We start from the raw sequence: 17066 nt of genomic DNA, 5'->3' as shown, positions 1-17066 counted from the left end.
GGATGTAGCCTCCGTTCAGCTGATTGATTTATTACCAATGCGATTGTGTAACTAGTGAACCATTACGAAAGTTCTCAGATGGCCAATCAAGACTTTTTTTCTTTTTGCTCTAAACACACATATGGAGAGAAGAGAATGGAGATGTGTTGCCTTCAGCATCAGAGTTAAAGGTGGGGTAGGTAAGTTTGAGAAACCGGCTCGAGATACACTTTTTGTTGTATTCCATGGAATGCTCTTAACATCCCGATAGCAATGAATATCTTAAGTGCTTTGACAAAAAATCCATAACAAAATGTCATCTCTGGAAGCCGTAGTACTGTAAAAAGCACCACCAATCATTTTAGCCGGCCTGGCTAAAATAACTGGATGGCCTACCTGCCTGTCAGCCTTCCATCTGTGCACAAACTTATCTCGTGCCCTCATTGGTCATGTGCGCGTTCGTGTGTGTTGGAGGAGGGGCTCTGTAAGGAAGTGGCAGACTTTTTCCGGCTGTGTATTTTCAAATTCTAGCGCACTCGAGCTGGTTTCTCCAAGTATTATAATTTAGTTGTGAAGTCTTTTTGAATTTTAAATTTGGAGCTATTGAAGTGCTTGCTACTGAATTAATCATAGCAAAAGTTCAGGACCACGATATGAAAGCAGTGAAGACAAATGTACCTGTTCAAAATGTGTATGAGGTCACTGCATAAAAGCAACTACCAGCCATAATAGATGATGCTACAAGTGCAATACTCTGGTGAGAGTATAGTACGCTACATAAAGCCTCTTCCAGAGGAGGCAAGGAGACAATGAAGGGCACATTCGACTGGAACTGGCCCTGGAAATGATGTCAGTTTAGTAACTTGATTCATCAGTCTTCAGAAGTGCCCTGCTGCCCTGTAGCTTAATGGATTATCATCAATTTACTCAAAGGCTTAACTTTTTAAACCCTCCTTTTAAAGTTTTGTTCTTTATTTTGGAAAGTGAAGCTTCTATTTCTCTGTGATGTTCCTTTCCGTGCTTCAGGCCATCGGGGCCTCATTAAACAAACTCCGGACTGTCTTAATTAATCTCATTAGGAGACTTAAAAGCCTTTGGAGGGAAGGTAAAGTACAGAGAGCTCAGAGCAGTGGGCCGAAACGGCACTGTGCAAACGTACCATGCTATATTGGCAAGCATCTTTTTTTTCAGAGGATAAACAAATTAAGAGCTGGAGACATAAACAATGTTGACCTAAATACCACACTCTGCCACCCTCTCTGCCATCCCTTCCTCCCAATTGGCTTCGGTGCTCTGCGTTTCCATGCACAGCAATCGGCTGTTTCTCGACCAGGATCTATTGTTCAGACACACACTGTTGTCTTGTTGTTGTTGTTGGTTGCCTGAAGCTAAATCTGTGTGTTCACGGGTGGTGAAATGCTAGAACAGATTTCACTAAGGGGAATTAGTTGGTTCTTTATTGTAACATTTGTCTCCCTAGTTTAATGGCGGCCATGTGTGTTTGCAGGGCCTCGACACAGCTTTGCAATGGAGTCCAGGGACCCACTAACCCATGCATTCAGACAGAAATACAGATAGAAACAATTCAATTGGAGAATGGCCTTTAGTTGCGATGCCCTAAAGTATTTGTTGCCTTTCCCTGAAACATCCAAAGCCATCCCATGGCTGCCAGTAGACTAATAGACTGCTTTATTGTCGGTGCCATTACAGTTCCCATTATCTTCCATTTGAAAGAGCTTGGCTTGTAATGGCGTGATCGTTTTGTACACACACAAACATAAATACTTCAGGTGGTTTGTGTCCTTAATCTAGGAATATCAGAATTAGGCTACTGGTAATTGTTACTGCATTTTCGAAAAGTATGTAGACATGTTTTATTCCTAAAGTCGCTTATTGCTCTTTTTCTTTCTGTCGGTCTTTTTAAAGTAGTGTCTCTGCTTAACTGTCAGGACTCACTCCCGCATTTTCTTTCTCATTCGACTGAAACCTTCCTTTTCACTTCAGATTTTTCAACCAATTAGTTTTTATGTAAAGTTGGAGACACTGGCAATAAGGGAGCAGCTGACAGACTTAGTGAGCATCAGTAGCTTTTTCACATGTCAGTGCTGCAATAATGTAATGGCTCTTTACCACTTCAGGCTTTGTTTATTTTGTATGCCTCTTCTGCATACGTTTTCTCTGTATTTGTGTTGCTTTTTGAATTAAAACAAGTTTGAGGCTGAGGTGAAGGCTCTTCAGGTTCCTTAAATACTTGAGCCACCAGTAGACTAAGATGTTTTGCATTTCACCATTAGCCTCATAAATACATGATGATGTTTTCAAGGCTCAAGTTCAACACTGCTCCTATTGATCTGTTGACTAAACATCAGGGGACATGATATCTGTACATCAAGGTCTCTCGTGCTCCCTTCACTTTAGGAGTAAAAGCTAATGGCTAAGCCTCCACTGTCATCATTTCAAACAGATAGCTCTATAGTCTGCCAAATCTCTGTGGAAATGAGGTTAGAGTGGGTGATCTCAAGCACAGCCTACTGTAAACAATATAAAATACGGCATGTTTGCATCATATACTATACTATATAAAACATAGTATGGTATCTTTCTCAGTAGCTTGCCAATCCTAATGCTGCAGAAATACTGTTTGCACCTGAAAAGGGCTGGGGAAAAGAGTGTGGGTTCAGGAAAGCTAGCGCAGCTTGTTGTTTATCTCTGCTTGAGATGGAGACAAGGGTTGATTTCTCTTCAGTGTGCTGCATTTTGATGCCCAATATGTCAGGATTAGACAGGCTGGCATCAATTCAGCTACCGCACACGCCAAATCCAAAATGCTCTCTGAAGCATTAATCGGAGTGAGAGATGGTCCGAGCTGCCTGTTTCCTTCCTTCCACCTAATATGGTCCAAGATGGCTGGTGAATGTCAAGGCAGCCACTTGGTTTTTCCAAAGCTGCCAGCCAGCCCCGAGGCCAGCAGAGGGAAGAGATTTTGGAGGCTTAGAGCTCAAGCTGCTGCAGGAAGAATGTGCACATCAGAGGATGCAATGACATTTAGGCATTTCCTGACTGAAGGAGCTGTCAATATGGAGTGGTTGAAGGTGGGGACTTGTGCTTCATTTTTTCTGTATATATTTTTGTGTATGTTCCCCAAACCTGAAGCTTCTGTAGACAAAGTATTATACTATAGCACAGGATTTACCCAGGTATGTGCAGAATGGTAGTCTTTTATTTTCCTTGGGGCTGGGAGTGCGACCCACTGCTTTGTTTTGGCACCAATTCACTGCTGGTAGTGTACCCTGGCTACTTCAACTCTAAAAATTGTGTAGTGTGTGATTGGCTGCTTGTGGAAGCTTTAAAAGCCAGACACGCTGTTGCTATTGCCATCAGATATACGCATTGTGTTTGGATTATACACTTTTTAGACTCTTTAAAAGTCCTAGTGGCGATGTATAAGCTGTTATTAGAGCAATATGGGGAAATGAAATGTGATTTTTCATACCAAGTTGCATAGCAAACATATTAAGTTTTAACCAGGTATTGGCAAATCTCAGACATTTATTTGTCTTTTTGTTATTAAAGTGTTCCTATACCTTATCCTTTAATTGGCAAAGCAAATCATTAAACCTGCATCATCATTTGAGTTGCATCCTGTTTTAATTATGTGTTTTATATTTGTTGTTATTTATAGTTTGTTGTGAAATCTTTTGTTGGGACTGCTTTTGTCAGTGTGCTTGCCAGAATCTTAATTGAGATGCCAAACTCTAATACACAGCCATCACCAGAGAGACGAACACAAGCCATTCAAATGAGGTCTATCCTAATCACATTAGCTTCAGCTTCCTCTCCCTGTGGCCATAGGACGCTGCAAACATGCTTGTCGGAGTTTAGCACCTTGTTGGTTTGTTGTAGCTTTCTGTGCCTGGAGGCAAATGTGAGACTGAATCATGAATACATAAACGTTTACTGTTATTAGGAGTTGATGTCTTCAACATCACAAGACGTAAGGGGTGGCTTCTTATTTCCTTGGCGTTTGTATAACCTAAATGCTGACCATTGTTCTGTAAAATGCCACTAAACATCAAAAAGATGGCACCAATTTGAATTTATGGTCAAAGATGGTGCAGTCCACTCGATTGTATTGATTCTTACATCCTGTTGGCCTCCAAACCTAGAAATTTAAAACACTTAAATATATCAGCCAGAATGCAAAGATGTGGTTTTGCACAGTGCTGGTGAGTATCAGAGGTGCAGTCCCTTTAACTCGACTGACAGCCCCTTTTGCCCTTGCTAAGACGATATACCGCATGCCTGTTTGACATAGTGCTGAGAAGTTGGCCCTGTTGCAGTAAATAATGAATTAATACCTTGCTTTGAATGACAGTCCAGTCATAAATCACGCTGGTACTGAAATCGCTGCTGTGACTCTCTTTCTCCCTCGTCTCCCCTCAGTCTCCCCTAGGTCACATTCATGTTTGACTTCATTGTTATTCAATTGGCTGATTAGGAAATAGGTGTGCAGTCAGTTGAAAGAGGCTCTAAAACTAAGCCACTTGACATCTCAACTTTTACATTTGTGAATAGATTGTATATGGACCTCAGCTTATCCTCTTATTTTTGCATGTCTGCAAGGCTGGAATAGTTTAGCGGACATTACTATTGAATAATTAAAACTAGCCAAACATCAAGCAAGTGCAAAAGCAGAAGCGATGGCAAGCCAGTGGATTTACTTATGGCGCATTTCCACTACACGGCCTCGCTCGGCCTCGCTCGGTATGGCTAGGCCTCGTTAGGACTGGCTCACTTTATGGCGCATTTCCAGTTTAGGAACTGGGGTAGTATCTATAGTAACGCAGTGTAGGCGGAGCCGTGACGTCATCTTCAATGAGAACCCCAGAAAAACAACACAGCCGTTAGCTGTTAGCACTCAGAGCTCACAGCTCCTCATATCTGTTCAGAAACTAGACAAAAGTTAAACAAGTACAAACCACAGACTGCCTGTGTCATGGCGAATACAGTCGCTGCTTTATTTATGTCTGTATAGGCCGTTGTTGTGAGTGTGGACGGTCGGAGCATATACTGCGTTCGCTTAGCCGATCTCCATTTAGACAACACGCATTTTAAAAGGTTTTTCGCCTGCCGTCTGTCTGCAGACTTGTCAAAGCATTAATTCATGGTTTTTACTAACCGGTATCAGTATGTTGTTACTATGTTGTTAATTACAATTAAATCACGGTCAAATATGTCCACCTTGTTGTAGTTGTAGCCCCCTTGCCAGCGATTCTCTCTCTAGTTTAGCATACTCAGCCCGACTCAGCCTCGTTGTCTCTGGCCCTAGACCCACGATTTTATGAGGCCAGAAAAACTGTGAATTCGGACCCGCCGGCCGGTACTAGGCCAAGTGGAAACGCAACCAAAAACGGGCCGCTGACGTCACAGCCCTCTTAAACCGTGCTCCGCGCTGTAGTGGAAACGCGCCATTACTAGACTGAAGAGGCCGCTGAACCTGGATCTGTTTCCCTCTCAACTGGCTCTTGTTCTGGCACGACAGACACCTGCCAGCATTCCCCTGATCCAAAGTGACTCAGTGTGAGCACAGACAAGGCACCATTTTTTTTATGTAACAAACATAATGTTGCTTTAATTTCAACGTGCAAGTAAATGTGCCAGGTGTGGCTTGTGTTCATTAATGGATAACTTTTATCTTGGGCTTCCTTACTGAAGTGAAGCTTTCATCATTTAACATCTGCTTGCCAACCCCCCCCCAAACATCCAGGACAGAGTTGTGTAACATAGTCGTATGTTTATCCACACCTTATACAACGTGAAGCCTCTCCTACACCTACCAATCATGTGTGCTGTAAAGAGTCATTTCCCACTCTTTAGGGTGCCTTGGGCAAAATAAGTCTCTTTCCTATCAGTATTCCCTCACTCTTAGGTTTTCCCCAGTGACATGGACAGGAAAGAGATGGAGGCAAATAGAATCAGTGGTTGACGGAGCTGCTGGATGTACAGGAATAGTCACTCTAGATCTATTTTATTGGAGACGATGAAAACAAACATGTTGTGGAGTAATTACATTGGCCTGGGTTGACCCAATATGCTGATTATTCACTCTCTTGCCTTATCCATTATGCCTGCATTAAGCCATCTTTCTTAATCCCAAACAAACACCTTTTAGTTTAATGCACTTCAATGACACTGTGCAGGAAAGCTAACACTGTACACAGGATCAGATAAGGTCACAGTAAAGACTACCACATGACCAGTAATGCCTTTTAGTCATCATTTTCTTTGAATTATCTTTGTCTATTCGCCTTTGCAGCAGCTGTTTTGTGCTTCTGTGCTCTCTGCTGACATATTCTGGGCTCTTCCAATACCTGACCATGCCCTCACCTGTCATCCTTCACTCAGACAGACCCACCTCACTGATCCAGACTATTGAACCCATTCCTCATGGTCTTTGCCAAGGCCTTTGTCAGTTCAGCTCGCAGTGACACAATCTGAAGTGGGGGACAATTAACCAAAGATTGCGTACAGCGGAGAGATGTTGAGCATTTTAATTTCATGTGCTCAGTTTTTTTCAAACAAAGGAGCACGAAAGAAAATGGTGTCGTGTTATATATTTTATGAATAATGTCTGGATAAGCTTTGTGTGAGTAATATGTCCTTACAGCTGCCGAAGTGTGCAGTTCAGCTATGTGTTCATTTCACTTTGTTTTGTGTTTTGGTCTTTTTATCTGCCCTCAAGGTCAGTGGTGGCTGTTGGGTACGCCTCATACATAACACTGTGTTGAGGTTATTGGCAAAGCTCACAGAAACAGAAACAGTCCCAGTAGTCGTAGAAATGTTTGGTCGGCCCACACTATTGCTGCTGTGTTCTGGCCACATTCTAAATGATGCTCCAAATACCAGGTTTTCAGAGAAACCAATCAGAAATGTTATGTTCCTCTGAAAAATCACTGGCACTATTCAAATGGCTTCCAACAAACGTATAGTTTTTTAAATCCTCGGAAGTATATGTTCAAGGCTGACCATTCTGTGACGCTTCTCGATGAGTCGTGTTTGAATAGCTTTAACTTGAAAAGGATTCACTCCACTGCGTGCCAGGTGTTACTTTTCTTGGCTTGTTTCAGAGCAAGGTCAGATAGGAAACTCCTCTTCAGTGTATTTCCAGAGCCAAAGTGTTCTGTTCAGATAAATCCACTACAAGCAACACTTGTTGAAGGTTAATAAAATCCAGTTAAGGATGTTTTTGTATCACTTGATGAAGTCAATTACCTGCTCAAAACACAGCATGGTGCATTTAAAAAAAAAAAAACTGATCTGATTTACTTTACATGTAAATAAAACAATAGCAGACAAACTAGTGGTTGTTTTGAGCTGTAACCACTTTTCCCACACAGTTCTTTACCACTTCCCCTCATGCCTTACTCTATACACTAGCAGGGCAATGCACTCAACATTACAATTACCATCCACATACATTTGTCAGTGAAGAGATATAACCTATTGTGGAACGATGTATTTATATGCAATTTTGAATTATACTCTTGTGTTAGACTAAATAATCCCTTGAAAAAAATGCTTATCAAGTTGACCAGTGATTAGCACCCATTTCACCATCAGATAATCTTTAGAAGTTAGAGTGACATGAATACAATTCGGAGTGGTTTAAAGGTTGTCCTTCATGGCTTACATACAATTAATATGACTCTCACTTTAGAGATTAGAACCACACTAAGCAAGACTACGAGATAAGAAGCACCGGTGAAAGAAACGGAGCCGACAGGTAGTGATATATTGACCATTTAATTGCAGCAGTTAACCCAGCATTCACACTCGGCAAAACACCCTGAAATAAAAGCCGCTGGTTATTTTTTGCAGCACGTTTTGGACATTATTTTTCTGTTATTTATTAAGGTGAATAAAAAGCACTGCTGTATAAGCCACGTGTAAATAGGGAAATCTGATAAATTGATTGCAGGGGGTTTTTCTTGCTCTGCTTTTGACTTGGCTTTTGGGTTTTCATTAATATGCAAATTCAATATATGCAAACAAAAGTATACAACTGGTTCGGTTACCAGATTAAACGCATTTTGTCACCCATCATGTTGAGAATGGTTCGGTTTAGAAAACTCACCTTTAACTTTCCACTGTGGCTTTCAAGAGACTTCACAGGGCCATATCTCAGTGTTTGTGAAACCCTCTCTCTAACACCAGCATCAGATACTGTTTGATGCTGAACCACACTCTTTTGGTGTTTAGAAAAAGATGGTCTTTCTATTTAAAATCCTGTATAATATTGGAGTAGATACGTTTTTTTATTTTACTAGACTTTCTCATATTGTGTTCAAACTGTTTTTGTCTAGTCAGCTGTATTGAAATTGTTGCTCGTCTGAACAGAACTAGCTTGTGTCTCTCTGGTTTTAGTCCTACATCTTAGCAGGCGGGTGGAGGTCAGTTATTCTGTATGTCACCTATTATCATATGTTCTACTATCTGTGACTGTGCAGTTTCACTCCTCCACATACAAGCAGGATATCAGTTATTTTATTTTTTAGTATTTATTTCTGAACATCTAACACCTACCACAGGTTAGCTGACATTTAATCCTTGTATAGCTTTTTGCATGAGGGTGTTAGTGGGTATTGAGTAGGGTGTCGTGATACCAGAAAAGTATTAGTCAATACCAGTAGCAGTAAAAGGTCATTATTCTCGATCGATACCATGGTTAAAAGAAACGACAACAATAGATCCCATTTACATGAATCGGAATACCTTTATTAGTCCCACAGAGGGGAAATGTACATTGTTACAGCAGAAAAGAGCCAAAGACAGCTTGCATAAAAAAGTATTAAAGATAACAAAATTATAATAAAAAAAAGTTACACAATTTACAAAATACACATCCTGTTCTGAGGATTTAGCAGCCGGGTATATATTGCACAGTTATTAACGGCATATATGTATATTGCACATATTGCACAAATACCTTTACCCAATTATAATGTTTACAGTATAGAGCTTTAACACACCATGATGCATCTCTATGGACCATATCAGCTGAGGTTAACAAGCTTTAATTGATTTCAACACCGATTTGTTGTTTGCCGTGCACAATTATCAGGGATAAAATGGGGTGCGTCCATAACCTAACGTTGGCTGGCAGCGACCTAGCATAGAAGAATCCCTTCTTGTGACAGCCTTAGTACCGAGTGTGTCTGTATTAGGGATGGGAATGATTAATCGAATATTCGAATATTTGAAATTCTTCATGTATTGAATAGCTGCATTCTGCAAAAAAAATTCCTCAAAAATATTTTTTTTATAGGATATGTACATATCGGTTAACCGTTTTTTTGGGGGTTGAATATTCATTTGCCTTCAAATTCCCATCCCTAGTCTGTATCCATTACATCACCTCCTAGTTTACTTCCTGGCCTTATATTGTTGAAGCTTGAAGCTCTTTGGCTAGGTCTATCTCTCTGAGAGATTTCCCTCTAGACACTGATGTAAGGCTAAGTTTTGGATGGCAGTGAACAAATGGTTTTGTTCAGCAGTAAAGCTACTTTTGACACCCCCCACTCACACACTACTTTAGCGCAGGCATCTTGAACCAGTGTACTGAATGTTGAAGGACTGGCTGAGTTGTACTTAAGGTGTGACCACAGTTGATTAACAGGATTGTGTGTGGACATACTGGTATTTAGAGTCAATAATTTAAGGATTGACTATAAGTTGACGGCTGTTCATGCAACGTTAGTCCAACTGAATTTGATATAGATGTAACTAGCAATGGCATTTTGTTTTTGCAGCAATTATTTTTGACTTCCTGTAGATTTTACTCTCAAATGGATAATATAGCTTCCAATTACTGTTAATTTAACATATTTGTTGGAATACTTTTTAATTCTACATTGCTTGAGAAGGAACCTACAGTTCAATGTTATGGCTCTTTATTTCAGCTGATAGAAGTTTATATGCCAAGATGTTTTACTTCGCTCTGAATACCAAAAACAATGGAACTTTTTCCTAGTATTTTAACACTGTTAGTTGGATTCTGCTTTGAAATGTGTACACCTCATGTGTTGTCTCCCTCAGTGGAGCCTGCAGAGAGGATACAGAGAGTTTATAGAATAGAATCAGAGCGATGAAACCCCTCTTTAATGGTCACACATGCAGAGCACACAGCACACACAGTGAAATTTGTTCTCTGCATTTAACCCATCCTAGTACCAGGAGTCTAGTACTAGGAGCAGTGGGCAGCTATTGTACTGCGCCCGGGGAGCTATGGGAGTGGGGGGGATGGGGGTTGTCCGGTGCCTTGCTCAAGGGCACCACGGCAGAGCCCAGAAGGTGAACTGGGACCTCTCCAAGTAGCAGTCCACACTCCATATTTAGGTCTGTTCTGGGACTTGAACCGGCGACCCTACGGCTCACAGTCCAAGCCCCTACTGACTGAGCCACTGCCGGAGAGAAGAAGGGAGAGTGCTCTGTAGCCATGGTCCACATTAGAGACAAATCCAATACAGCAGAACTGCATTTCCTCTGCTCTCCTTTAGAAATGTCAAACACCCACACAAGCCTCTCAGGCCCTATACACCCCCCTCCCCTCTATCAAACATATACCACTCTGTTAGCAATGCTACAGGCTTCTGTGTAAATGATCTTCCTACACACACTTTGTCCTACTGTCAGGGTGCGTGAGAGTGCTCAAAGCAGGCTGAGCAATAATAGGATGCAGCTTCTACCTTTTTTCCAAATCACTATCATTGCTCTCATCCTTACCGTTAAGCCTGGCATCACTGCTGTCTTACTCCACCAAGAGCCATTCAGAGGACTTAACCACCATTTTCTCTTTTTGTATGACAGTCTGAGGATTGTGGTGTTAAGTGCATGTTGAATTCTAGACTACCTGAACTACAAGTCTCTGTAGCAGCTGACTGTGACTCAGAAAAGAAGAGGTAGTGTTTTATCTGCAGCACAAAGGGTTGGTTCCGGTTAGCAAGTTTGACACTGTATTCGTATAGCTCATACAAAAGAGCTACAATGGTGGGGCCAATTAAATATAATGAGCCGTGTGGGTTGTCAGTGCTACTGTTATCATGACATGTGGCTTTTATCAGAGCTAAAGATAATTGCAGATCAGTAAAGATTTTGCTTCACCAAAGCCTGGTTGAGATTCATGAGTCTCGAGACAAATTAAAGCAGACAACCTGAACACACTGCACCTCGACAGTAAAATCCATAAAGACCTTTATTTATCTACACCTTTTTATCGTTCCTCAAGTGGCTGATTTTACAAATACCATTTGATTATGCTAAATAAATAATGATTCAAGCATGGAATTCTTTATAGATTGTTATTTTTTTAGAGTTTTGTAGGCAGACATGTATTCTAGCGAGACTGCATTACATTACAAATGTAAATTGCTAGCCATTAGTAGCTCGTGGCCTTTTAGTGTGCTGCTCTTCACTGTTTGGGCTGCATTATCCATGCAGTATGAAATGAAGGGGCAGCTGAGCAGTGCTACGCCTAATAAAGAGTAAAAGCATTATGAACTATAACATTGTTTATGGTTTAAATCCATTTTCAGTCATTCAGCATTCAGTAGGTTTTTCAAACGTAACCCTAAATTACAGTAATTGTTACTTACTTTATTTTCTAGCTTATCACCTGTAAGATTGGGTGATTTTCTTCGTGTGGTGTCCATGTTGGATTTCATACTGACACCTATCCTACTATCTTTAATTGCATTTAAGTCTTTAACGTCAACATGGCCTTGGCATATTCATAACACACCTGCATCATCAATGTCGCATGCAGAGTACTATACTGAAGTATGTGGCTAGAGTGAAACACTGTACAGTCATTTGCTTTATTCCTAAGATTCTCTTGTTTTTCTCCCTCTTTGCTCTTCCTAAGATGTGGCTAATGGCAGTACGGGCTACAGGCCTCCTCCCAGGACGAAGGAGGTGGTAATCAACGGCCAGACAGTCAAGCTGAAGTATTGCTTCACCTGCAAAATCTTCAGACCACCACGTGCCTCTCACTGCAGCCTCTGTGACAACTGTGTGGGTGAGTGAAAGTGATATTCACTGGCTGCGAGCTTGCATGCTTGGCTGAGATGCTTGGCACCCTTTCCGTCACTGCATTTGTACTGCATTTGTTTAGAGAACTTACTAGAACAAGTGCAGACCATTTTACCATTATTACAATATACTAAACTAGGCTTTACTATAGGGATCTGCTTCTTCAGAGGAACGTACTTTGTAACTAAAGAACATGGTGCCGATAATGTCATTCTTTCACTCTTCCCCTTAAATTAAGATGTAATTGCAGGTCTTTGCATATAGTATTAAACATTTTATTATTAGAAGTCGATAGCTCTACTTAGAAAAACAAGTTTTGAGTAGCCTACTTCTTCTTCCACGGCCAATAGCAGCACTGTTAGTTAGAGAAAGGGGAAAAAGTAAAGAAAGACTGGCATACACCAGCCAAGAAGCAGACAATCACCAAGCCATAGTTATATCCAGTTAATGAAAACACCTCCTATCTATTGATGTGTATTAAAAATGGGTCCGTATAGATCTGATGAACAGATACACTGCTGCCTCACCCCCCCCCCCGCCCCAAACCTGCACATAAACATACATTTAAAATCCACACAATTCAGACAAGTCGGAAATATCGTGGTTAACCCGATTTAACAAAAACTGAGATGAGAACACAAGGCAAGACAAATGTTTAGTTTATGATGCAAATCCACCGGGAATATACAGTACATATGCTTGGAGGCATCCACATCCACACTGAGGAGAGGGAGGGAATAGTTACAAAGACAACAACAGAAAGAAAATGGCAACATAATAGCTGAGTTTTGCTGCTCTTCACAACCACATGCCCCATCTCTGGAGACAACGTGAAGAGCATAGAGGCAATGTATGAAAAGATACAGACACACAGGTCTGTATCTTTCTCATCAGGGGTTTTGTTCTCCTTCTCTGAATGTCTGTTCTCCTGTCAGAAGTGGGGCTGACAGAAAGCCAGGGAGAATAAGATGAGGAAGTAGTAAACACAGGAAACAAGATACAGATGTGGTAATCAGAGGCGGCAGATGCACGCTGGCAGGAAGGAAGACAGACTGGCAGCTGAACAAAAAGATGGGAGGGCAGTCATTTTACAAACAAAGAGTTTTTGTGCACATTTGAGGTGGGTTGTTAGATTCCAAGATGAAACTGGTAGAGCTCACTTTTTAATTTAAATCTTACTCGAACTCAAGACATCCTGCATTAAAACAGAGTAAAATAAACGAGTGACACGTATAAGCCGGTATAATTACAGCAACTGTCTTTTTAGACTTTTTCAGACCAATCATGGATACTGAACGGCGGGATAAAATGAATCCAAAATCCTTGGAGATGAGGTTTAAATAGTTTTTTTTGTGTTATGGAAGTTGAGAACCACAGATGGGAGGGAAATGAAGAAGGAGAAATAGACACACATAGTTGGACTATTGTCTCTTTTATAAAGACTTTTATCCCCTCAGCTCTCAAAGTTTTCTGGCCCTTTCCAAAGACTGTAAAGCAAGGGAAATCCTATTCATGTTTTTATTTTAACTTTGTGATAATCAGTAGCAACAAAAGAACTTGACACTTGCTCTTTACCTGGACATGTGGCTCACATTGGCAGTGAAAAAGTGGTACGAGTGCGTCCCCTGTCCCTTTACTTCTGTGTCTACCCCAGGGGCCATGTGCCAGGGGCCTATCAAGCTCTTAAATAAGTTAGCAGGCAGGATGGATAGGGCCTCCCTTTTGGAAGTGCAGCATAAGAATATGGTGGAGGCTCTTCCTTTTTAAAAGGGTTATCCCCGTGGGAGTGCTAGAAGAAGTTTATAAGAGTGCAGAATTATGACACACACATCTTCGCTTTGCCCTCCTCTTAGTTTCTCCTCACAGTATATACTGTATTAATGTCTTACATGGTCTCACTGTTGGTGTTTTGAATAGTTTTAATTTCGTCAGCTATTTTTTTTATTTAGTTTTAGTCTGAGTCCTGTGTTAAATTTCCTTTTTAGTTTTAGTCATATTTAGTCGCCTTCATCCTGTTTTTATTTAGTCAAGTTTTAGTCGACTAAAAGTCTGAGCATTTAGTTAGAAAACTCATTATTTTAGTCTACTTTTTGTCAATGAAAACTGTTGAGTCTTTTTTAGTCATCAGATTATAACATTTCAGTCAAACTAGTCCAAACCCAATAATTTGGGCCCTGTTGTTGCCATTTTATTTTCTGTTAAATAAGGTTAGTTAGACCATGAGTTAGACCCGAGTCTTCCTGACAGTTCATATTGTGCCGCTGCCCGGTGTAATTCAAATGTACCGCCGCGCGCAGCACAGACACACAGCTGCTGCCCAGCCGCAGCACCGGAAATGGAACTGCTGGGAGAAAAACTGACTATCAGAGATGTAACGTTATCTTTGATAATATTTCGTCTCCTCATTCTTCATCAACGAAAGTAAAGAGAGATTTTGGCATAGTTTTTATTTAGTAAACTACATTTTCGTCTCGTCACTTTTCGTCAACGATATTTCATGATGATTTCGTTACAGTTATTGTTTACTGCCGTCGGTGCCGTCTCGTTTTAGTCATGGGAAAAAAGGTCGTTGACGAACATATTTCGTCATAGTTTTAGTCAACGAAATGAACACTAGTTTTGAATTCCAGTTGTTGATAAATATTAGTGGTTGTGTGGGCAGAGGGTTGGGATTTTAGTGATTGATTTTTAGAGGGATTTAAGGTCTGTCTGCTGCTGCTTTTGCCCCTGATTTGCCTAATTAAAGACATTAGATGAAGATGTAATGGCACTCTTGGGGAAATATAGTGCTATGTAAGCAAACAATAAAATACAACAAAATAAAATTGGCCCATAATTAAGAATATATTAGATCATTATGAAACCTTTAGAGTTGCTTGTGCGAGCTTTTGGTTTTGCTTTGAAGCCATCACCGACGGGATGATGCTAATAAGCCTTCAGCTGACACACCTGTTATCCATTGGTTGTCTTTCTTAGCATGGTTGAAAATGAAACTCACAACAAACCTGCTTCTGTCATTTTTTAGAGTTGTTTTAGTCTTATATTTCTTGAAAATCATGGACTTATTCTTTAGAAATCCTATCATTGACACATGGAGATAAGCAGGGTAGTGGGCTAGTGCACTCATCATCAGATCAGGCGAACACCAGCTCCATCCCGCCCTGACCCCCCTCAATTGCTCCTGTGGGTATTGTCCACAGTATTGATGTATTACATATCTGATATATGAAATATGTAATATAAAGGGCTTTGAGCACTAAATACATTCATTATTATAAACACATACAGAAGAACATCTCCTAGGAGGGTTGGTCACTTAATATTTATCGCCATAGCTGCAGGCTGTGATAATCCCATTTGACCAGAGTTAGTTTTGTCCCCTTTCATCTCTTCGTCTCACAGTCACACCTCTACCAGGCTTTGATTAATGAAGACAAAAGCAGGTAATTTCACTTCACTAAACAAATAATGACTCTTAATTAATTAGTTAAGTAGCTACCGCCTTGCACAGCCAGTCGTCACTGTCAGAGATAGGATTGTGGACTGATTGAATAACAGCGCTCACAATAAGCCTTCGACGCTTTTACAATCAGTGAAAAGATAAGTGTGCTGGAGCTCTGTTTCTTTGATTGAAATACCATTAATTATCACCTGAAAGCATTTCAGATTACATTTATTTAATTCACTTCAGGTTGTATTCAAATACATATTTCAGGTACTTTGCAGCAAGTATTTCTAAATTCCAGACATTCATTTATTTACCTAAACAACTCGGATACATTCAGATGAAGAGGCTCCTCTGTTCAAACACAATAACAGCCTGTTCAGCTGCACAGTCTGTACCAAGGTGGCTGACAGCGCATCAGTGTCAACGTATCCCTCCCTGTCTGCCTGATCTTTATTGAAGGCAGTCTGAACAACACTTTTATTTGATCTTTTTTACTTCATTTTTGCTATTTCTAAATGTAGGTCTTACCGAAGACACGTTACCCTGCAAGTGCTCCTTTACCTACGTAACCTTGCAGAGTTTTCAGCCATACAGTCATGTTTGGCCTGTAACTTTTATTAGTTTGTGCAAACTGGCTATTTATATAAACTATGTGAAGAATGTGTATATTTTTGTGCCAAGACCCAGAGGGACACATCCTGATTTCCCACAGCTCCGTACTCATCGTTTGTGTTTACATGCACTGAAGTAAACCTGTTTCTATGTTGTTGTTTTTTTAAATGTCTCCCTAATGAGAAACCTGGTTTTATTAATTGGGCATTAAGGTTTTATGGATAACCCAGATTTTTAAGCCATATGTACATAAAACCGGTTTCTGGCAGGGTTCTGACTCAAGTGCATGTACATGACAAAGTCTTCAGACTGGAGAAATGTCACTGTTGGCAGTTCTTTGTAAAAAGGGAAAGACTTGTATGTGTGTGTTCTTGAATCCAAAATAAATGTTTCTTACCCTCCGTCCGTGTGTTTCTCTCTCCGTCCATGCAGAGCGTTTTGACCACCACTGTCCCTGGGTGGGGAACTGCGTGGGAAGGAGGAACTACCGTTTCTTCTACATGTTCATCCTCTCGCTCTCCTTCCTCACCATCTTCATCTTCTCCTTCGTCATCACACACATCATTTTGCGTAAGTTATCTGAGGGTAAGGGGTACAGGATATGTGCTGGTACAGACACACACACTCCTCCTGGCTCTGCTCTCGGTGTGTTACAAGCCAGCAGGTTGTAAGTGGGCGTTGTGAAAAGCTGCAGCTTTCTGGCTTTACCATCTTTCCAGCTGGGAGCAGGCGGTGGACTGTTGGGCTCCCCATCGTGTTGGTGTGTGTGTGCGCTTGTGTATCATAAATGATAGTCATTGGATCAATGTTGGACTGCTGATTAATCTTCTTTTAGTGTGTCTTTGATTGTAACCATGCTGTGTTCAGTCAGTTAGTGCTGTCAGATTTGGCTAAAACTACATTGCAGCAATTTCAATTGTTTATTTTTATATGTTTTTCC

The 17066-nt window shown here is 40.8% G+C and overlaps 1 protein-coding gene across 3 annotated transcripts in view; it reads left to right on the top strand.

The window, feature by feature from the left end:
* zdhhc14 (zinc finger DHHC-type palmitoyltransferase 14) overlaps nt 1-17066 on the top strand; it is a 48275-nt gene that overhangs the window by 16762 nt on the left and 14447 nt on the right. For all 3 annotated transcript variants that reach the window (XM_034149693.1, XM_034149758.1, XM_034149626.1), the window contains exons 4-5: nt 11900-12052; nt 16559-16696. In XM_034149693.1, coding sequence (XP_034005584.1) covers nt 11900-12052; nt 16559-16696 — 291 coding nt within the window. The remainder of the gene's footprint in view (nt 1-11899; nt 12053-16558; nt 16697-17066) is intronic.

The sequence above is a fragment of the Trematomus bernacchii genome, unplaced genomic scaffold (assembly GCF_902827165.1).
Source record: "Trematomus bernacchii unplaced genomic scaffold, fTreBer1.1, whole genome shotgun sequence".
Classification (NCBI taxonomy): domain Eukaryota; kingdom Metazoa; phylum Chordata; class Actinopteri; order Perciformes; family Nototheniidae; genus Trematomus; species Trematomus bernacchii.
The sequence above is the reverse complement of the archived record's forward strand: the minus strand, read 5'-3'. Positions and strand labels throughout refer to the sequence as shown.